At 47.3% G+C, this 22756-nt stretch overlaps 1 protein-coding gene across 1 annotated transcript in view; it reads left to right on the top strand.

Annotated features, from left to right (window-relative positions):
- LOC147668714 (uncharacterized) overlaps positions 1–22756 on the top strand; it is a 91842-nt gene that overhangs the window by 43536 nt on the left and 25550 nt on the right. The window contains exons 3-4 of the mRNA XM_086948487.1: positions 4179–4283; positions 10500–10657. Coding sequence (XP_086804613.1) covers positions 4179–4283; positions 10500–10657 — 263 coding nt within the window. The remainder of the gene's footprint in view (positions 1–4178; positions 4284–10499; positions 10658–22756) is intronic.

Raw genomic sequence — 22756 nt, forward strand, 5'->3', positions numbered from 1 at the left:
ATATATATATATATATATATATATATATATATATATATATATATATATAAACCTATTATATGAATATAAACATAAATAATATATAATAATTAAAATAATGAAAGTAATATTTTTATGTTAATGAATAATTTACACTACATTGAATATAGCAAAAATAAAAATGTTGCATAGCTAAGGGAATTAAATTAGTATTCACACTCCAACAAGTGCAGAAGTAAAGAATTTGTTGGATAGCGGGTGGGTACAAATTACTATTCTCACTCCAGTGAGTGGAACAGTAGGGAAAGCGTTGGATAACGGGTGGGTAAAAATTACTATTCCCAACTCAAGTGAGTGCAACAGTAGGGAAAGTGGTGGATGGCGTGTAGGTAAAAATTGCTATTCCCACCCCAGCGAGTGGAACAGTCGGGGAAGTGTTGGATAGCTGGAGGGTAAAAATGACTATTTCCACTCCAGAGAGTGCAACAGTAGGAAAACGCCTTGGATAGCGTAGGGGTACAAATTACTATTCCCAGTCCAATGAGTGAAACAGTAGGGAAAGTGTTGGATAGCGTTTAGGTAAAAATTATTATTCCAACTCCAGCGAGTGGAACAGTAGGGAACGTGTTGGATAGCGGGAGGGTAAAAATTACTTTTCCCACTCCAGTGAGTGCAACAGTAAGGAAAGCGTTGGATAGTGTAGGGGTAAAAATTACTATTCCCACTCCAGTGAGTGCAACAGTAGGGAGAGTGTTGGCTAGCTTAGGGGTAAAAATTACTGTTCCCACTCCAGAGAATGCAGCAGTAGGGAAATTGTTGGATAGCGTAGAGTAATAATTTAGTAGACCCAGTTCTACAATTTAATTAAAATGAATACAAAACAATTACTTATTTAAATGTAATTTACCTCCCACTATTTTCCACTATAAACATCACCTCCAATAGTAAAAAAAAATACATTAACATAATTAATGAATTAGCTAATCACAATTAACAAAAATTAAAAACAATGATATCTAAATTAATTTACACAATTAAAAGTATAAAATAACTTTGATTAAATATTCTATAAATATTAATAAAAATGTACTTTCAAATAATTTAAAACACACCATACTCCTCTATAAACACTCAACACATGCCTCAAAAAGGAACATAATTAACATATTAATACATTAATTATTAATAATTACTTTTCAATTAATTACTAATTTATAAAAATGTACACATTTTACATATTTATCAAAATAAAAACTTTTATTAATAACTTTTAAAATATTTATTAATACATTAAATAACTTAGTTACCAATATTAATTCTTAACCATAAAATTATTAATGACTAAATCATTATTTTTTTAATTTAAATTAAATGACTTCCCACCCTATTCCCCAATAAGCCCAGAACTCGCTACGGAACTAAAATACGCAAAAGTTAATTACCAATATTAATTATTAAACAATAAATTATTAATGAATACATTATTATTTTTTTTTATTTAAATTAAAGTACTTCCCACCCTATTCCCCTATAACCCCACAACCTGCTACGGAACTAATATACGCAAAAATGAATTAACATAAAATTCATTGTTTAAAAAAATTGTAGCATACATTAAAAACATATTAAATACTTTTAACACATAAACTAATATATAATACAATTTTTAAAATTTCTATATAATGACATTCTATATTATGTCATTCTATATAATGACATTCAATATAATGACATTCGATATTACTTACCTATATGTCGATATTATTTCCAACTATATTATGTCTATTCTATATTCTGTCCTCTCAATATTTTTGATTAGATACTTTGTCATCTCGATATTTTTGTTTCCATATCTTGGGTGTTTACCAAATATAGACGGTGGTGTGGGAGTCAGGTCGCCCCTTCGTGCAATGCTTGTTTTTGGCCACCCCCGCCCTTCAGCCTTTTTACTGTAAACCCCAGTTAGGGTTGAGTTTCTTGAGTCCATGCCAGGTTTCTTGACAGCACAGACACAGTGATACTTTTCTGCCCCCTCCCCCAGCGAGGAGCTCATGGTTCATGAGTTTTGGGGCTCTTGTGGCAGTGCTGCTCTGCTGGCTGCAGCTGCCTAGTGTAGCTTAATGTAGAACTGGTCCTGCCTACATCCTCGGTTCTTCCCATTCTAAAGCAGGGATTCAAGAAGCAATACCATTGCTCCATACATCGATAAAGAAGACAGAAGTACAGAGCTCAGACCCCATTCCTTAGAACCACAGCAGGTGTGTGCCCTCCGACCTGCCTTATGACGACACCAGCCTCCTGTGCTCTCAAGACAGTTTATGAGGCAGCTGGGAGTCCACGTGACATCAGTGAAGGGCTCCAAAGGGGTCACTCTCAGACCTCGTCCACACCATTGGACTACTGCCACACTCCCTACACCTTAAACCTCACGATCTGAGCCCAAATCCTAGAAAATGAGCATTTACAAGCACAAAGCTTCTCTTTCATGATATATGCATTTAAATTAAATATATTTCAAATTGTTTACATAATAAATTAAAGAAATAATGAATCTAGATTGTACAGCACTACAGCTTCTCAGAAGTGTGCCCTAGAACTAGCGCCTAAGAAAGCAGGTGTTTGCATGTTTGACTGAAATCACAGATCTGTTGATTTACAGCCAGAGCCAAATGCTGTGGTGAATGTCTATGGAGAAATGGGGAATTACCTGACCAATTGAACACAAAATTTCCTAGACCCCTGGACCTTTTTATTTTCCCTTAGGGTCCAACCTTTACAAGGCTGGATTTTCGAGTCCCTGGCTCTTATTAGTACTTGCAGTATCTGTACCTTCTTTTCGAGGGCCCCTCATAATGAGTGTCTCAGTGCTCAACTTGTTCTCCTCTTGAATCCTGAGCTCTCTCTCACCACCTCATGATGTCCGCTGAAAACTTCTAAATTAATTTGTTCTCTTTGAATAATAGAATAGAATCGAATAGAATAGAATAGAATATGCTCTTATATAGCGAATGGCTACTCGGAGGCATCCCAGCGCTACGGACGTGCAGTAAGGAGTTGATGGAATTTGATGGGAAAAGCCATGTCTTCAGTTGTCTGCGGAACAAAAGGTGGTTGGTTTCCTGACGGATGGATGCGTTGTAGGGGAAATACCAGCATTCTTCATTCATTAATGTTTTGCCATCATTTTATCTTTGGGTGTGCGCAATTCACGTAATTTGCTTTTGCATAGTTACATAAAAGTTTGGGGAAATTACATGAAATTACATATAATTATGCAGACTGCACAAGAACAAATTTTGTTGGAAAAATATAGCGCGAGAATCACAAGTGATGTGAGCGATATCTGCTTGTGTTCTGGCGATTCACAAAATTCCTAGGTGTTAGGAGTAAAATGTCGCCACAAACGGCGCATTGTTGCACAACTTGGCACAAAAGCTGTTCTGAAATATGGGGCCTCATTTATGAGGAACTGCCATAGAGCAGAACCACAAGTCTTCTTCGTGCGTTGCCCTATCCCAATGTAAGGAATGCACCGTATTTATGAAATACAGTGCATTACTGTCCTTTCTCCCCCTTCGCTGGTGCACATTTTGCTGGCCTCCGTCAAGGTAGGCATCCTTACAACATGGCCCAAGGTTGCTTCTGTTACCACAGGATTGTTTTTGTGCTGGAAGGGGCACCTTCTTCCTCAAAAACAAACCTATGAGATGTTTTCCTCTTTGTATATGTGTAGCAGAATGCAGCACACATGCAAAGAGGAAACAATTAAGAGAAATAACAATATTTCTCCTGTTTACACCTGCTCTGGGGAGGTGTAAGGTTGTGGCATTGCCCCAGGTTTACCTGATTAAGTAAATCTGGGGCAGCGTCAAAATCCATGGGTGATGCGTGGGAAAAACCCACATCAACACCCATTGAACGCCTCCCTGGTGCCGAGCAAGGCAAGCCAGTAACTTTTGCGGCTTTGTCTCACTCCATATCTGTAAGGCCACGAAAAGCCACACAGGGTGGTGTGCGTTGCTTCATAGATATGATTGAGAGGCTTGCACTAATGAAGCATCAAAAAAGTGACGTTCCGGCCACGCAAACCTCTCATAAATAAGCCCCCAGATGTTTAGGAGCAACAGCAAATTTACCCTAATTACACAGGTGTAATTTAAATTTCACCCACAACTAATTCCAACCTATTTCTCTTCCAGTCCTGAAGCACTCCCAAGAGGCAGCTGCAGTGTCTCCAACGTCAGGCAAGCAGTGTGAGACCCAGGAGGAACCCAGTCACGAACCAGCGGACTGCGCAGGCGCAGGTACATGTGGTCTGTTTATCAATCCTTCCACATATTGTTTGGGGGTGTGATGTCTTCATCTCAGAGCATCCATCCTATCACCAGGGTCTCACACCAGGTGTTCCAGGAAGCCATGCATCAGACCCTCATCTCTATGCAGGGTTCTCTGGGGCAGATATTGGTGCCTTATCCTGGAAGTGTATTTCACTTGGGTTAAGAATGTTGCTTTGCCTACTTTCATTCAGAAACGTTTCTGCTTTGAACACAATAGACTTAGGAAATTTGTGATTTTTCTCTGGAAGAAGTGTGCTCCTACAAGTCTTAAACTAAAAGGGAGGCAAGGAATCCCTGCTAACGACTCCTATGAAGTGTCATTCTCCTGTGCTGTCTTGGCTGATGCACCAGACATGATGAAAGAAGCATTGACTGATAATTCATGATTCAGTACAGATCCGCTGGAGGGCGCTGTGGTATTAATAACTGCTTAGAATTAGGAGTCGGGTTACCGTCAGAATACTTACTATGAGATGAGCGCCGGGTTCTCAAATTTCAGCTTTTCAAACGTTTTATTCAAAGCTGGTTTGGCGCATTTACTTAAATGTGGCAAAGACACTTTGGGGCTTATTTACAAGCCCCTTACGCCACTTTTGCGTCACTTTTCCAATGTTAAAATTTAAGCAAAAGTGGCGGAAGGGGCTTGTAAATAAGTCCCTTTAAACCTGTGTATGTTTGTTCTGCGGGTCTTTCTAAGCAATATAGACTATTCTCAAGTAGCATTTTCGAAAATCATGAATTTACCAAAATAAATTATCCCCATATTGTGCCCTGACGACCATATCTGCGGATTTAGGGCCTCATTTATGAGAAGTGACATATCGCTGCGTGAAAGCAGCGATGCGTCACTTTTTACTGCGCCCTCCTTGCAACATGATTGATGCGTCATATTTACTGTATGACGCATCATGTGGCAAGGAGTTACAGATACGTCACTATTTCTGTGAAAGGGCCTGCATCAGTCTTTCGCCTGCTCTGAGGCAAGCGTAAGATATTGATGCATTTTCATCATAGAAGTGACACTTTCTTGCGCCAGATCGCCCCCCTGCATACAATATACCTGCCGCATGGGTTTACAAAGTGACGCATCTACCTAGATGCGTCACTTTGTAAATATGGTGCAACAAGGCACATTTTTTACACCGCTGGTGCGTCACAAAAAGTGACGCACCAGCGGCGTAAAAGTGATGCACGGTCTCATAAATAAGGCCCTTAATTTGATGTGAGAGAATGAAGCCAAGGATTATCAGTTTCCAGAGGAGGTCCTTGTTGATTTTCTAAATTAGTGATGGAAGAGGGAGACGTAGATGGACGATTCGAGGACAGGGTTGGACGTAAGTGTGTCTCTGTGAAGGAGAGGGCTGGTTCTGCTGAGCTTTGGAGTCGATTCTTGGGTTTGTTGGCGTGAGTGAAGAGGTTAAACGAATAATGGATATTTTCTGCATAAAGTTACTCTGACAAAAGGTACCACAGTGGTGATTACAATTTTGATACTTTTCATATAACTATAGGTCCAGAAAATAAAATATTTATGTCTTAGGGCCATATGTATCAAGCTCCCCTTTTGCAGTTCTGCATTAGCAATTTTTCGCGAATCGCAAATTCAGAATCGCAAAATGGTATGTATGAAAAAAATCGCAATAAAATAGCGATTCAGTAATAATCGCTATTTACATTGCGATACCCCCAATAGCGATTCCTTAATGTAAAAAAATAGCAATTTTGCGAACTTCGCAAATCTGCTAATCGGAAACTCAGGTGCAGCTTGATGACATCACAACCAGGAAGTGTGACTACCCATGCACCTGAGTTTCTGAAGCACAGTCAGAGAGAAGGAGTGGTGGAGAGGGAACACTGTAGTGGAGGAAAGAATGCAGGACACAGGAGACATGAAAAGCCAGGACACACCCCAGCAGCAGCAGGCTGACAACCAGAGGAAGAGGAAACAAAATTGCTCAGAAGCAGAGCTAGAAGTTCTCATCCAAGAAATGGTCACAAGCCATGAGCTGCTGTTTGGCAAAAAAATCACTGAGGGTGCAGGAGACACGGAAGAGGCACATATGGGCAGACATACAACAAAAGGGGAATGCTGTTGGGGTAACACACAGGGGTGTGAAAGACTTAAGGAAGCGCTGGTATGACATGCGCCAGCGCTCCAAGGAGAAGTTGGCTATCAGGTTGGAGCAAGCCAGGAAGACTGGTGGAGGGACCTCCACTGCCACTGACTCAACACCTTTGGAGGAACTGGTGGAGAGAACCCTACTACCTGAAAGCATCATGGGCGTGGCCGACCTGGACAGCTCCGACCCCCCCAGGACCAGGACAAGGTAAGAGGCATGCCATCACACCCCTGAACCCCCCCAAACTACCCCCACACAACCAGCAGCGACCCAGGGGCAGGACAAAACTAGAAGGCCAGTGCAGGTACGCACGCACACACTGCAATGCATTATGGGAGATGTAGTCACATGCACATTACAGTGGTGCATTCACACCCAGCCAATTCCCAAATGCATGTGCACATCATGAACAGAAAAAACAAGATGCATGTAATCCCAACAAGTGATATTTAATAATTGTCAAGTGTAAGTCAAAACAGAAAATAAATGTGTGCTTTTACGTCCACAGCATCAACTGCAAATCAGGAAACAGGCAGTGGGAGACAGGTCAATTCCCCTATCAGACCAGCTGCTGCGCAGGAGGATGAAAGTGAGGACGAGGCTTGCCCAGTGAACCCCTAAGCGCTGCAGGAGGAATGTTGTCCAACCACTACCTCCTTTGGAGGACAAGGGCCAGGACACTGATGGCGATGACCAAACTGATACCACACAGCCAGAACCACAACAGAGCCCGTGCAGATCCTATGCCAGAAGTTCCAACCAGGCCCAGGTCCCGTGCTTCCAGCAGTGCTGCAGATCCAGGGGATGGGTCGTGTTTGCTGGTCTTGAGCTGAACTTGTTGCAGGTACAGCGCCTGCAAGAAAAAAATATGAAGTCACTTCAAAGGGAAGTCAGGGCAGGCTTCAGGAGCATGACATGTGCCGAACTCATGGCTGACCGTGCAGCCAGGCGTAGGGAGATGCAGCGCCTGGACTTGCACACACGGGCGGTCAACCGGCTGTCCGCTAACACCAATGTGTTAGCTAGGCGCAGCATCTGCATGCAGCGGGAGGTGGCGCACAACAGCCAGGACGTGGCAAGGGCCCTTCTTCAAATCACTACGGCTGTGGATGAGCTGCGCGCAATCCGCACGACTGGGCCAGGAGTCCTGACTCCCACTGACGAGGACGCCCTATCAGGAATCGTTTTTGGCCACTATAGGTGTGGCAGGGTATACTCAGACATGAGTCCCTTTCTCACTGCTCCATCAGGATTCATGCAAGCCGGGCCGAAGACGGCTGAAATGCCAGAAACCGGTCCCCGGTAGCTTGTCTCCTTTCTGGTGAAGAATTGGCTTGGTAGTTTAGTCTGCCCTGTTCCCATGATGCACTGGGCCAGGGACAGACTGATTTGCATATAGCCAGGTTCTGAGCTGGGATGGGGCAGTGAGATAAATAACGGTGATGGATCAAGCCCTGATCTTTGGACTGGGTAAGAGTGGTCTGCTTAATTCAGACACTCTGTTCATCACCACCCCCTTTTCTGAATCTATCAGGAAGGAGCAGCGCCCCCCCCACCCACCAAGGATAGGCGCCGTAGTGGCCGTAACAGTAGGGCTAGTGGCTAGTGGCTAGTGGCTCAAGTGAGGGAGGCAATGTGCATCCCCAAACAGGGGCTTCCCCCGACAGCGCTGCTTGTGAGGAGATATACATGGGACCACAGGATGGGTGCAGCTAACCACTGCACATGGACAACTGCCCCCGATGGGAGACTTGCACTGTGCATGAACATGTGCTGGACATTTTGATGGACATTGTGTGTCACTCAGCCTGTGTGACGTTAACAATCCTGATTAAGGAATAAAAACACAGTCTGACAATTGATATATAGCATTGTGTCATTTTCTCTTACCTACAAATAGTTGCACGTGATCTCATCCAGCCTCTTGCGCCCAGCAGCTGCACCAACTACACCAGCTGGCATGCGTCCTGGAGCTGGCTCCTCCACATCTGATGTGTCAGATTCACTGACCTCCACGGGTGTGCCTTTCCTGGTGGCGATGTTGTGCAGCATGGCACATGCTACCACTATCTTGCAACAGGTCTGTGGGCTGTATTGTAATGCCCCTCCGCTCTTGTGTAGGCACCTGAATCTGCTTTTGAGTATCCCAAATGTCCTCTCAATGGTGGCTCTTGTTGCAATGTGGGTGCTGTTGTGCCGCTGCACCGCTGCATTGGCTGGATAGAGGCAGGGCGTCAGTATGAAGTCACGGAACACATACGCACTGTCACCTGTAGGGAGGGAGGTATATAGTTAGACACTGTCCTGCACATGCTATCCTTAATAAGTGTGGCCTCTGTTAAAATACATTTACCTAGTAGATAGCCCTCACCAAACTCCCCACTTGTGAGTCTACGGTGTATCCCACTGTGGCGGAAGATGTAAGAGTCGTGCGTGTTGCCAGGGTATTTGGCAACAATGTCCGTGATGATGTGTTTGGCATCACACACCACCTGTATGTTCAGGGAATGGTAGGATTTGTGATTCCTGAACCTGTACTCGTTCTGGGAGGGGGGATATTGCAACGTGTGTCCCATCTATGCATCCGATGACGTGTGGAAATTGGGCTATTTGATAAAAGTCCTGTTTGGGTCTGGTCTAATGCCTGTGGGGTGCTTGGGAAGTGAATGTGGTGAGGCAGCCTCTGTACCATGGCATCAAGGAACGTGTGAAAAAGGCACTCTGTGACACCCCTCCTACAGAGGCAATCACCCCCTGGAAACTACCTGATGCCGAAAGGTGGAGTGACCACAGGACCTGGATGTGGGTGGGGATGGAGTGTGTCCTGCGTGTGGAATGTTCAAGGAAGGGTTTGAGTTCATCAATTAAATCAAGGATGCTCTCCTCATCCAGCCTGTAGTGTGTATGAATGTCCTCCTCAGTGCGCTGGAAGATGGTAATGCTCGCACAGAATATCCTCTCCTGGCGTCTCCTCCTCTGTGCAGCAGCTCTGAGTCACAGCCTCCTGACTATCACATAAAGCCCAGCCATTGTGGAAAAAAGTCTACTGCATTGTGGGACTCCTTATTTAGGGGCTTATTAGGATAGCGTATTTTCCGCATCCTCTGGGCCGGCGGAAGCCACCGCCGGCCCCGAGGATGCGGAAAATCAGCTGCGGACCCACCAAAGACCCACCGCCACATTAGGATGGCTGGTGGGTCCTGGTTTCAGTCCCCTGCTTTTCCGCCGTGGTTGGCTTACAACCGCCGCGGAAAAGCTCTAATATGGTGGCGGTGTCTCTCAGACACCGCCAGCCATATTAGGATGGGTTACAAAACATGCTTTTCCGCGTCGGGTTTTCCGCCGTGGAAAAGCATGTGGAACTTCACTGCAGGGGCCCGTTGCGGGGCCCCTGGGTGAAGGGGGGCTGGAGGGTGCACATGGGGGGTACCTATGGTACCCCCTGCATTTGTATGCAGTAATCGGCAGGCACCGCACAGTGCCTGCCGCTTTCTGCATACAAATGCAATGTATGCATTTTTAACATTGCGGCGGGTGCAGCTTGAAGCCGCACCAGCCGCATTGTTAAAAATAGACCATGGCGGTCACATCCTAATTGCACAAGAGGGAACTCCGCAGGCCATGCAGAGGTTCCCTCCTACTCTGGGGTCGCGGACGGACGCAAGTCCGTCCTCGATCCTAATGGGCTCCATAATATGCACCTGGTTACCACCTGCTCCATCTTGGTGTTAACTGTGATTCTCTAAAATGCGAATTTCGTGAAATCGCGAATTGTGATTTTTTCATACATTCCATAGCGATTCCTTATTTTGCGATTACCCCATTTGCAAATTTCGCTAACTGAGGTAATCGCTAGGGAAATCACAGAATTCAGTCTCTTGTAACATAAGGAATTGCTATTTTAGCGATTTCTTATTTTGCGATGCAATTGTGCTTTATACATTGGGAATAGCGAATTTCTAATCGCAAACACTGTTTTTTGCAATTTCCAGTGTTTGCGACTAAAAATTAGCTTGATGATTTAAATCACAGTTTCATGGTTTCCTTGTCCTTCCTTTGACAGGCCCTGGGTGTGAGCGGTGCCCTCAGGGCTGGCTGCTCCATGGAGAGACCTGTTATTACTTCCCAAACTACAAAGAGGTTAAGGACTGGAGCGATAGCCAAGAAGACTGCTCTTCAAGGAGCGCGCGCATGCTAGTGATAAAGGACCAGGAGGAGCTGGTAAGTCACTAGTAAAACAGAACAAGGTACAGGCGGTGAGGGGTTCATGATATTGGACCAAGCAAGGCTGGTGACAAGTCAGTGATACATAACACAGCAGAGCTGGTAAGGCATTAGTGATACATAACACAGCAGAGCAGGTAAGGCATCAGTGATACATAACAAGGTAGAGCTCGTAAGGCATCAGTTCTACATAACACAGCCGAGCTGGTAAGGCATTATTGAAGTGAAGCAGGTAAGGCATCTGTGATACAGTATAAAGCAGAGCTGGTAAAGTATCAGTGATGCAGTAAAACACAGAGCTGGTAAGGCATCAGTGATACAGTACAAACAGTACTCAATTTGTGCAGGTGCTTTCCGGTGGTTAGCACCAGCACTTATTTCTCAGGGCCTGGTCTACGTCGTAAAGTATTTCAAATTGAATTCCTCATCGATGCATGCCTTATTAACAGGTACATTCCGCCTGCCTGGGACTGCCAGAGAGGACACAGTGGAGCAGTGCCTTCCCATGATCCCAAAGCTGATAATGATCATTCTTCCCAACTGTGTTCGCGTCCCTCCTGCTGCCTATAAAAAGCAGCGCAGCCTCCAGGGCAGATCAGCCTTCTCAAACGGGCACCTTCCCCCACACTCTAAGTTCCGCCGCCTCTCCACTTCCGGCCCCTGACATGGTCCTGAGGTCACTCGAATAGCAGCAAAAGGCAGGCATTTTCTTTACTAGAGGGGTAATGTGAACTTTCTAATAGATTTAATTTCTGCTGTGACTCCCTGCTCTTGTCGGATGTGATTAGTGAGTGCGCACTGTCCACAAAAAAAGTACTACCGACTACAGCATGACGATCAGCATGGCTCGCGAGAAGCCTCGGCGACAGTGCGGCGCTCACCGCTGGGACCGAGGGACCGAACTCGCTCAGTGGAGGAAGCATATACACTGTGAGTCTGTATTTTTAAAATTACATAAACGGATCAGGTTTGCAACCGAGCACACACTATTCTTAGTTTGTGCAAGTACGTGTTAACTGAACTCGCAGACGGACTGACGACACGCAGCTATAGTAATTGGTTTGCAGTCAGTTTAAGTTTGGCAGCGCCATCCTGCTGCCATTTGCACTGCAAAGCCGTCATTTGATGGCCCGGACTGCACCCACAGAAGGAGTGGTGGTGGTGGGGCTTCAAGTTCAGCGAGTTGTTGAGTCCTGGACCAGCGCTGCACGCAGCCCGTGCTGTGAAGGGAAGATTTGTTGCACTCTGCTGCTGGCCCGTACCATCATGTATAAAGCAGAGCTGGTAAGGTATCAGTGATACAGTATAAAGCAGAGCTGGTAAGGCATCAGTGATACAGTATAAAGCTGAGCCGGTAAGGTATCAGTGATACAGTACAAAGCAGACCTGGTAAGGCATCAGTTACAGTATAAAGCAGAGCTGGTAATGCATCAGTGACAGTATAAAGCAGATCTGGTGAGGGATCAGTGATACAGTATAAAGCTAACCTGGTAAGGGATCAGTGATACAGTACAAAGCAGAGCTGGTAAGGCATCAGCAATACAGAATAAAGCTGAGCTGGTAAGGAATTAGTGATACAGTACAAAGCAGAGCTGGTAAGCATCAGTGACAATACAAAGCAGAGCTGGTAAGGCATTAGCAAAACAGAATAAAGCTGAGCTGGTAAGGGATCAATGATACAGTACAAAGCAGAGCTGATAAGGCATCAGTGACCGTACAAGCAAAGCTGGTAAGGCATCAGTGATACAGTATAAAGCAGAGCTGGTAAGGCATCAGTGACACAGTATAAAGCAGAGCTGGTAAGGCATTAGTGATACAGTACAAAGCAGAGCTGGTAAGCATCAGTGACAATACAAAGCAGAGCTGGTAAGGCATCAGCAAAACAGAATAAAGCTGAGCTGGTAAGGGATCAATGATACAGTACAAAGCAGAGCTGATAAGGCATCAGTGACCGTACAAGCAAAGCTGGTAAGGCATCAGTGATACAGTATAAAGCAGAGCTGGTAAGGCATCAGTGACACAGTATAAAGCAGAGCTGGTAAGGCATTAGTGATACAATACAAAGCAGAGCTGGTAAGGTGTTATTGTTATATGTGAGCATGGGCATCAAGTGTGGCTAGATCTGGGTCCTGTTCAAACTGTGCCATAGGACTTAAGCTATGTTGCATTGATAAGACTTAACTAAGCTGAAACTGGCCTATGGATGCCTATGTTCCCCTCTGGAAGGACCTTATCACGTAGTCCTATCTGGACTGCTAATGGACCAGGGCCACTGCTGAATGCAAGTGGCTGGTCACTGTCTAGAGTGACACAGGGCGAAAGACATGGACAGGAACGTGGCTAGAGCAACCCTCGGTGACTGATATCAATACAAGCATTCCTTGCATCACTTCAGTGCTGTGTCGGAAGTAGGTGCACAAGCTTTAAGAGGTTTATTGAATGAGAATAGTGCAAAAATCGGATCTGCTCACTTCTTATACTTCTGTCATGTACTCTTCACAGCATCTTGGTCGAAGTCCTCACACTACCCCTGCGGTGACTCCAGTATTTGCCACTTAACAAAACCAACAAAAACTCTCAACCTGGAACCAGGGTAAGTGTGGGCAATTCGCACACATACTAATTGTAACACAGACAACGCGATCTACCTCATCACAGGTCCATGTGGTTTTAGGCATGTGGGCATGACAAGTCGAAAAGTAAAGACAAGAATATGTGAGCATAGAAGCACGATTCGTGGCAAACGAAACACAACATGAATGATGAACCACTTTCTGGAAGAAGGCCACACCACAAATGATATGGAATGGGAAATAATTGAACATCTGAAAATGAGGAGTGGGAACATCCAGCAACAACTGCTTGAAAAAGAACAACGTTGGATTTGCCGGTTATCTACCCATCTCAGGGGTCTGAATGACAACATCCAGTGGAACAGTCTGAGCAGATTGATAATATAGACAATAACACATGAATCACTACGGTGCCACATGCCACTCCTTGGGCTAACCCAAGACTGTCAACTATGTGTACAGTTAAGCTCCCCCTCTCTTGAGCTCATCGGCTCATTGCCCTCAAAAAATGAAATTGGCAATCATGAGGTGATTCAGGCACATCCAGACCACACTGTGGTTCTTTGCGACTTTTTGCCGGTAGTGATATTTCGTACAAACTTGCTCACTAACACATAACGCAGCACTAGATAACGGCCTCCCATTTTTTTCCTCACCCATCATAAGCGGCTCATTACTTATTCTGCATTTTATTTTTATTTGCACACTACAGGTTGGATACTCTCCTTGCGCTATGGGCCTTAACATTTCTATTTATAGGCAGTAGACGCCACAAGGGCCCAGCCACCCGCCACATGACAGAGGTCAGCGTTCTAGTTTTCACGCAGTGACTCGTGCACAGACGCCTTGAAGCCATGTACGTCATTGCGGGATTTGTCAATCCCGAGGGCTCCTGCTCTCAGCGTCCGACGCACGCAGCACAGGTTAGCATTGTATTTTACTGCGTGCAGGTGTTACCAATTAACAATCATCGCTCCCGCCCAGACTTGCTCTTATACCTGCGGGCTCCAGTTCCTCAAGGTCATCTCGTTCCAGTGCATGCTGCAGTAGGTTGAGACGTGGGGTAGCACTGAGACCAAGTAAGATTTTTCCTTACAGATCCCAAAAGTGGCCCATTTAGCCACCTTTTCACTCCCGCTCCAGACAACTTTCTCATTGATGCTTTTTCAACCCTCTCTTTAGAGCACCTATTAGGAGCTCTTCCCGCCCTGGAATCATATGGCCATGGAAATACCATGAATTACGTAAATACTATGCAACTATAGTTTCACTATCCCCGTTTGGTTCATGCATGATTTTAAGGGTGCTTGCTTAATCTTCCAGCACCGTAGCCCCTTTTTTAATGTTCATTAGGGACTGTTTTACCGCACGCTACCGAGTTCAGCGTGGCACTCTATTCGAGTTCCTTACTTTGGCATGCTCACCAATTCTGACCACAAGCATACATCGCTTTTTCACTGCGGCAATGGACAATCGGTGCAGCATGAACCTATGACCTATCCACACCACAAGCACGCTCACAAACATCGTGAGCATGCACTGTTTTTATGTGTATTACCTGTACTATTGCTCATATGAATGATCTTACACGTATGAGTGACACTGAATGTTTATTTCATCACTTGGGGGAGATCAGTATGAAAGTGACAACAAACAAGTGCTTTTATCAATCAATCAATCAAAGACATTTATAGAGCGCACTACTTACCCGTAGGGTCTCAAGGCGCTTGGGGGGGGGGTGCCGTTACTGCTCGAACAGCCAGGTCTTGAGCTTCTTCCTGAAGGAGAGGTGGTCTTGGGTCAAGCGCAGGTCGGCCGGGAGGGAGTTCCAGGTCTTGGCGGCCAGGTAGGAGAAGGACCTTCCTCCTGTTGTCGCTCATTGGATGCGTGGGACGGCGGCGAGGGCGTGGCTGGCTGATCGGAGGTGGCGTTTGGGAGCGTAGAAGTTGATTCGGTTGTTGAGGTAGCTCGGGCCTAGATCATGTAGGGCTTTGTGTGCGTGGGTGAGGAGACGGAAGGTGATTCTTTTGTTGACGGGGAGCCAATGCAGGTCTCTCAGGTGTCCGGAGATGTGGCTGTTTCGTGGGACGTCGAGAATGAGTCTGGCTGAGGCGTTCTGGATCCGCTGGAGTCTCTTCTGGAGCTTGGCGGTGGTTCCGGCGTAGAGGGCGTTGCCGTAGTCCAGTCGGCTGGTGACGAGGGCCTGGGTGACGGTCTTCCTGGCCTCCGTGGGGATCCACCAGAAGATCTTCCGTAGCATGCGCAGGATGTTGAAGCATGACGAGGAGACGGCGTTGACTTGTCTGGTCATGGAGAGGGAGGAGTCCAGGATGAAGCCCAGGTTGCGTGCGTGGTCCGTCGGTTTGGGTGCGGTGCCCAGGGCGGGGGGCCACCAGGAGTCGTCCCAGGCAGAGGGCGAGGAGCCCAGGATGAGGACCTCCGTCTTGTCTGAGTTCAGTTTCAGGCGGCTGGTCGTTATCTACTCGGCTACATCTTTCATCCCTTCGTGCAGGTTGGCTCTGGCGGCGGCGGGGTCGTTGGTCAGGGAGAGGATCAGCTGGGTGTCGTCGGCGTAGGAGATTATGTTGAGGTTGTGTTTGCGTGCGATGGCCGCGAGGGGGCTCATGTACACGTTGAAGAGGGTGGGGCTCAGCGAGGATCCTTGAGGGACGCCGCAGATGACTTTGGTGGCCTCTGACTTGTACGGTGGTAGGCGGACTCTCTGTGTTCTTCCGTCGAGGAAGGAGACGATCCATTCCAGTGCCTTCTCCTGGATTCCGACGTTGCTGAGGCGCTGCACTAGGGTGCGGTGGCAGACAGTGTTGAATGCCGCGGAGAGGTCTAGGAGGATGAGGGCCGCTGTTTCTCCGTTGTCCATCAGGGCTCGGATGTCGTCGGTGGCGGCGATGAGGGCGTCTCTGTGCTGTGGTTGGCTCGGAAGCCAGACTGCGAGGGGTCGAGGGATCCGTTCGTCTCGAGGAAGGCGGCCAGCTGTTTGTTGACGGTCTTCTCGATGACTTTGGCTGGAAACGGGAGGAGCGAGATGGGGTGGTAATTCTTGAGATCGGTGGGGTCTGCTGTGGGTTTCTTGAGTAGAGCGCTGAGTTTGGCGTGCTTCCAGCTCTCGGGGAAGGTGGCGGTGTCGAATGAGGTGTTGATAATATCCCGCAGGTGGGGTGCGATGACAGCGTCGGCCTTGTTGAAGACGTGGTGAGGGCAGGGGTCGGTCGGAGTTCCGGAGTGGACGGAGTTCATCATGCGGACGGTGTCTTCGGTGCTGATCGGAGTCCAGGCGCGGATGGTGGTGGTGGGCGGCGTTGCTGTGGTCGTGGCGTGCGTCGGTTGGATGCTGAAGCTGTTGTGTATGTCCGCGATCTTGTTGTGGAAGTAGGAGGCGAGGGAGTTGCAGAGGTCTTGCGATGGGGTGATGTCGTTGTTTCCGGCGTTGGGGTTGGAGAGCTCTTTCACGATGTTGAAGAGTTCCTTGCAGTTGTGTGCGTTGTTGTCCAGCCGGTCTTTGAATGCAGTTTTCTTGGCGGCGCGGATCAGTTGGTGGTGCTTCCGGGTGGCATGCTTGAGGGTGGTCAAGTTGTCCGGTGTTGGTTCCCTTCTCCAGACTTTCTCGAGGGCTCAGCAGTTCTTCTTGGAGCTCTTGAGTTCGTCGGTGAACCATGGGGCTTTCTTGCTGGCGGGTCTGCTGGGCGGGGTCCTCAGAGGGGCGAGTTCGTCCGCGCAGTTGCTGATCCACTTCGTGAGGTTGTCTGCGGCCTGGCTGGGGTTCGCTGAGCTGGCAGGAGGGTGCTGGCTCAGGGAAGCGGCGAGCTGGTCAGCTGGGATCTTGTTCCAGCTTCTTCCGGCAACCTTTGGCTGGTGGTGGTGGATCGTCGTTCTTTTAAAGGTGAAGTGGACGCAGCTGTGGTCCGTCCAGTGGAGTCCTGTGGCGTGGCTGAAGGCGATGTCTTTGCTGGATGAGAAGATGGCGTCGAGTGTGTGTCCGGCGAGGTGGGTGGGGGTGGACACCAGTTGCTTGAGTCCGAGGTTGGCGAGGTTGTCGAGCAGGGTGATGGTGTTGCGGTCGCTGTTGTTCTCCAGGTGGAAGTTGAGGTCCCCCAGGAGGATGTAGTCAGCGGAGGGGAGGGCATGCGGACTGATGAAGTCGGCGATGTCCTCGCTGAATTGTGTGCGTGGTCCCGGGGGTCGGTAGATCAGGGTGCCTCTGAGAGTGGTCTTCGGGTCGGTGCGGATCTGGAAGTGCAGGTGTTCGGCGGTTGTCAGGGTGTTGTCGGTGTAGGTCGTGATGCAGATGGTGTCCCTGTGGATGACGGCGATGCCTCCTCCCATCTGGTTGGCGGAGCGGTCCCTCCGGGTGATCTTGTATCCCTCTGGGATGGCGATGGCGATGTCGGGTGCTGAAGAGGCGTTCATCCAGGTCTCCGTGAGGAAGGCAACGTCAGGGGCTGTGGTGTCGGGGGGGTCCAGAGTTCGATGGCGTGCCTGTGGACGGAGCGGGTGTTGAGCAGGATGCACTTGAGGTGGTTGCTGCTGGTGTTCGGTTTGGCGGGTGCTGATGCAGGGCAGGTCCGGATGCAGGTGAACTTGCAGGCGTGGCAGCTGAAGGGTCCGTGGGTGCGTCGTGGGGTGGCTCGGTAGCATCCTGGGATTCGGCCGGTGTTGAGTGCGTTGAGGGAGGCGGCGGTGTACGTCAAACGGGTGGGCAGGGGTCCTCGAGGGCCAGGGGTCCTGGCGCTGGGCGCGGTCCGGTCGCGGACGGGCGTAGACGGGCTTACCTTTGGCGCGCCTTGGGCGCACAATCGGCGCGCCCGCTGCGCGTGACCGCTGCGCGTTCGCACGGTCGCCATATATGGCCAAGTGCGAGGGGGGGCGGAGCAGCTGGGAGGCGGGAGCGGGGAGGGTACAGAATGAAGAAAGGGGCGGGGTTAGCGGCGGTGGCGGGAAGCGGGGAGCGGGGAGGGATGAGACGGGGGCAACCAACAATAACAGGCAAACAGGCAATAGGGGGGACAAAATACAATATGTCGTCTTGTCTTGTTATTTCTCTCTCCACAGGAATTTTACTATTGATGGACCGGTACTCATGGTTAGTCCCTCCCCGCATGATAAGCACGCCGTAGCGAGTGTTTAAAAGTGCTTTACACATGTGTTTTAATTTTTACCACTCACTTTTTCACTTTAACACATTAATTATTATAAAGAGAGGTCCTGAAGAAAGCTCCAATCATTTTTTTGAAGAGCCGAAACATGTTGACCAGTGGATAATCCAGACACGTACTAGCAGGTCTGACATATTATCCATCTCACCTTGTTTTAAACATACCCTGGGCCACTGGGAATAAAGTATCGAATAGTGAGTTTCCCAGAGGTATTTTTAACGTCACCACACTCACACCATCACACAAAAATAAAAAACCTGCTCCACTGTAATCAGGTGTTGTAGCACAGTTAGGTGGTATTCGGCTACCCAACTGGGAACCCAGTGATGAAGCATGACACCAACCAGGTTGGTGTGTGAGGGTTCTTTTAAACAATTCCTGTGGTGTTAGACACTACTCAGATTAACTAGTCACTCTCTAGTGGCCCGTCTCTGTTGGTTATTCGAAGTCCTCAATACTCTCCTTGACAGATGGCTGCTTCTCACTCCACAGCCCGCAGGAGGGAGTGGGGCCGGGTTTGCCCAGGGAGAAGAAACATCAATTGGACTGTGCCTGGTGCCCACTTAGAACAAGGCGGTACCAATGATCAGGATTTTGGAGGGCTCATTCATGCATTCCTACTCTTTGCCACTAGAGGCACTGTGGCTTATGACTCAACGAAAGAAGTGTAAATAGCCATGAATAACCATGAGGCCTGCCTGCTCATAGTTTTCTGTCATCTGGGGTGGATGACTTCTCTAGGTCTCATGTACACTCGACCGCAAATGCTGTCATTTTTCACCAGTTGTCCACTCATGCGAAGTTAACGATTCCGCAGAAGTGGACAAGGGTTGTAAGCGAAATTTACAGAAAACCACATATTTTCTGCAAGTGCGCATGCTCAAGTGATGCTTATATGTGTATATGGGTCTTCATTACTGGTGACTAGTTTGTTTAGCATGTTTGTGTACATGCTAGCCCTTCTGTGTTTTTAGGTCTCGGCTAGAAGCGAGCGAAGCTCGCTCTCGCCAGAGACCTTATTGTTAGCGGCTCAGCTTCCCAGGAGGACAGCACTGGCCGCGCGCAAGGCGATTTGCGCCGGCCACGCGCGCGCGAATGCGCTGTCCTCCTCGGAAGCTGAGACGCTAGCTATACCTCCCGCTGCTTGCGCATGCGCCGTGCCCAATGGAAGGTTTCGGGCTTACGCATGCGCCGTGCCCATTACTGCAGGACCGGCCGCGGCAGACCCGGGGCTGCGGCCGTCAACGGAGCGCGCGATGACGATGCAAGTGTTTGTTTTCTTTCTTCGGCTCCTCCTCACGTCGCGTGGCCATGTTCGTCCAGTCATATGACCGCAAAGAAGGAATAAAGAGACAGCCGGGGTGAGTCATAAGAAGCCGAGCACGGGCTGCTGTGTGAGCAAAGGGCGGCAGTTAGGCCACCAGAGTTTTCCGGGACAGATTTAATAGCGACTAAAAGTATGGCTTGTTTCATATCTAGTTATATAATTGTATATGGTTCGTGATATGATGGCCATCCTCAGTACATTCTGTCATCTTAGAGTTAGACAGCACGGGATGCAACCTTTCTTGCCCTGCCCCCTTGCTTCTTGTTACTAGACGGAGAGGGCTCGTACATATGTGAGCCAATACTTTCAAGTCCAATCTCCCACCATGAATAACACTAAGATGGTGAAACTTTCACGAAGTTCTGAAAGGTTGTTCAGAAATTGGGTTTAAAGTAAATTATATTCACGCTTTGGTGCTATTTTATTTAGTTTCCAATCTACAAATACCACATTTTACGTACTTTGGTTTGCCTACCATCACTTCCCATCCTGGTTCCCTTTTCTGCAGGAGCTTATCAAACAGTCGGCCCACAGCTGTTTTTCGTGTTTTTTGTTTTGTTTTTTTAAATAAAGATGTGCTTTTTTATTAATCTCTGGTGCATGGAGAACTGGCATTATCACTTGCATAACATTTGTTGAATTTGTAAAGTTTGGCAAAATGGTTGCAGGTGTTTTTATGCTTCGATACTGCTCGGCGTCTTGTGCTTTGATTTAGGGTTTATACCGCTCTGTTGTTGCATCGGAGCCTCCCATTGGCCTTGTCGCAGCCTTTCCTCCGTGCCTGCGCCGAGGATGCAGTTAGGTACTCCGGCATAAAGCACTGTAGGTTAAGTCTCACCAGCTGTCGCCGCTGACACCGAACTGATTTTAAAGACCGTGTCGCCTACCTTCCACGGGCCGAATTAGGGGGCACGGACTGGAGGACTGTGCCCGTTTTAAAATTAAAGCTGATTACAGGGCATTAACACTGCCTTTACAGCACTAAGACGGGCCCTCCACGCTCATCAGCAATGCAATATGGTCACTTCTGTGACAGATTTTTTTTTCTCTCTGACTGAAGAAACCATTCAAACGATGAACATGAGATGGTTTTTAAAAATGCAGCTTTCAGTATTATGTCATTTTACTCTGAATTACACGGATAACTTGCCTCCTCTGTTTTCCTCGGTAAAATTAATCTTCGGCTTATTGGGTCCCCTGTGAATTGAGGATCATTTGTCCATCCTGGAAATGACTGAAGCCTTTTGCAACAGCCTGACCCAAATTATCCAATTGTATCGTCGTTCCGACTGGCGCGGAGCTCTGTTGCAGATGCGTACGTCCTGGCATTGGTTCTAATGCCCTTTATTGACGTAGTCAAAAACACCTAACCTACCGGAAGCTAGATGGTGACCGAGCCGTATACAAGGCTAGAGACGCGCACTGTCATAACCAACATTTGAATTCATCATCTTGATTTGCCTATTCGTGCTGTCATACATAAATTAAAATAGCAGCGTGCCATGGTTGTTATGATTTTTTATCGGCAGTTGGTCCTCTGGCAGCGTCCGTTTGGGTGATACAGTGACTCCTAATGTGGAAGAAAGGATGACCACGCCTGCAAATGTATCACTGTAGAACTGTATCACTTACCAATGCTGCTTTGCCATTTCTTAATCCTGTATTTAACACAGGTGTTTCACGTTGCATTCTGTCCATCTCAGAAGGATGAAGGGTTGAATTCCATTCACCAGTTTAGCGTTAGGTTACCCACCTCAGAAGGATGAATGGTTGAGTAGATGTAGCCGGGATTTTTAACCTGTTGCAAATGGTTTACACAGACCTCAGGAATGAGTGCAGATCTCATATGAGGGATACAATATTAAGTGTATTCATCACCATAACCTTTACCATACTCTACAATCTTTTTGAGGGATTTCACTCCAAAATCAAGATACATGTGTAGGCTGTTAAAATGCTTATTAATTATATCTAGGTGACCCACCTTTTTAAACTTAATTTTTTCCAATCAAATTGACAGTGGAAAAAACTGAAAAATGTTCAAAGGCAGTCTCTTCCCTACTCTTCACATTGACCTTAGCCTTCAGGTTGCGATTTCCGTGCAGCAGATAATCATGGCATTGTCCTAATCGAAAGCAGTGTATCATGCCTCGTATCCTCATATTTCGTAACTGGACTTGCTAAAATGTCAGTCCGTGCTGTCGTAGGCCCTGCTTCGTGGTAATTATGAACACGTCGAGCAACTTGGTTGATTAGCTACTAGATAGACCATTCTGACCTAATGAGTTAATTTTCGCACAGTGCAGCAAACCCTTCCTTCGCAAGCCGGCAGGGTTTTCTAGATTAGTTCTTAAGAAGAGGTCCTCATATATACTGTGGACAGATTAGGTGGTCTCCTTATCTACATACCTGTGGGGTGTCCTGTATCATGACTCAGGTAAGATGTTGTATTGCTCTATTTGATTCTACGTTTCCTAGTCAAAACACAAACGCACCGAATGCCTGTGTTCATCTTTCACCTCCGCTTCTGAGGCTTGCCCCGTAATGGGGTTATGGCATTTACTGCTTCAGGGGCCACATGTGATCCAGTGCCCAGCATGGCACTTCGTCCAGCTCTCTAAAAAGGGTTTGCTTGGATGCTTCTTGGAAAACAACCTCGTTAAAGATCGAAATGTGGAGAGATCATATCTACCTTCGCTTTATGAAGGGGAATGTGACAGCATATGGACTACCAAACATATCCTGCAGCGAATTTCAACAATTTTATTTGACTTTTCCTTATTCTGTATTGGAATAATACATTTTAGTATCAACATTTCATTATTCAATTACTTTAAATAATTCCATTCAGGTGCAAATTTCCCAAGACTACGGAGCAGACTGGATTTGTTCTCTTCCATAATTTCTAGAAATTCATGGGAAACCTACATGATGAAACGTCTGACCGTTTGTTTTTCTTCACTCGTGCTTTTCGTGATGCCAGACATTCACTCTCCCAAAGTAATGTCTAAAGGCAGCAGCCTGT

This window comes from Lissotriton vulgaris, unplaced genomic scaffold, assembly GCF_964263255.1.
Source record: "Lissotriton vulgaris unplaced genomic scaffold, aLisVul1.2 SCAFFOLD_3758, whole genome shotgun sequence".
Lineage (NCBI taxonomy): Eukaryota > Metazoa > Chordata > Amphibia > Caudata > Salamandridae > Lissotriton > Lissotriton vulgaris.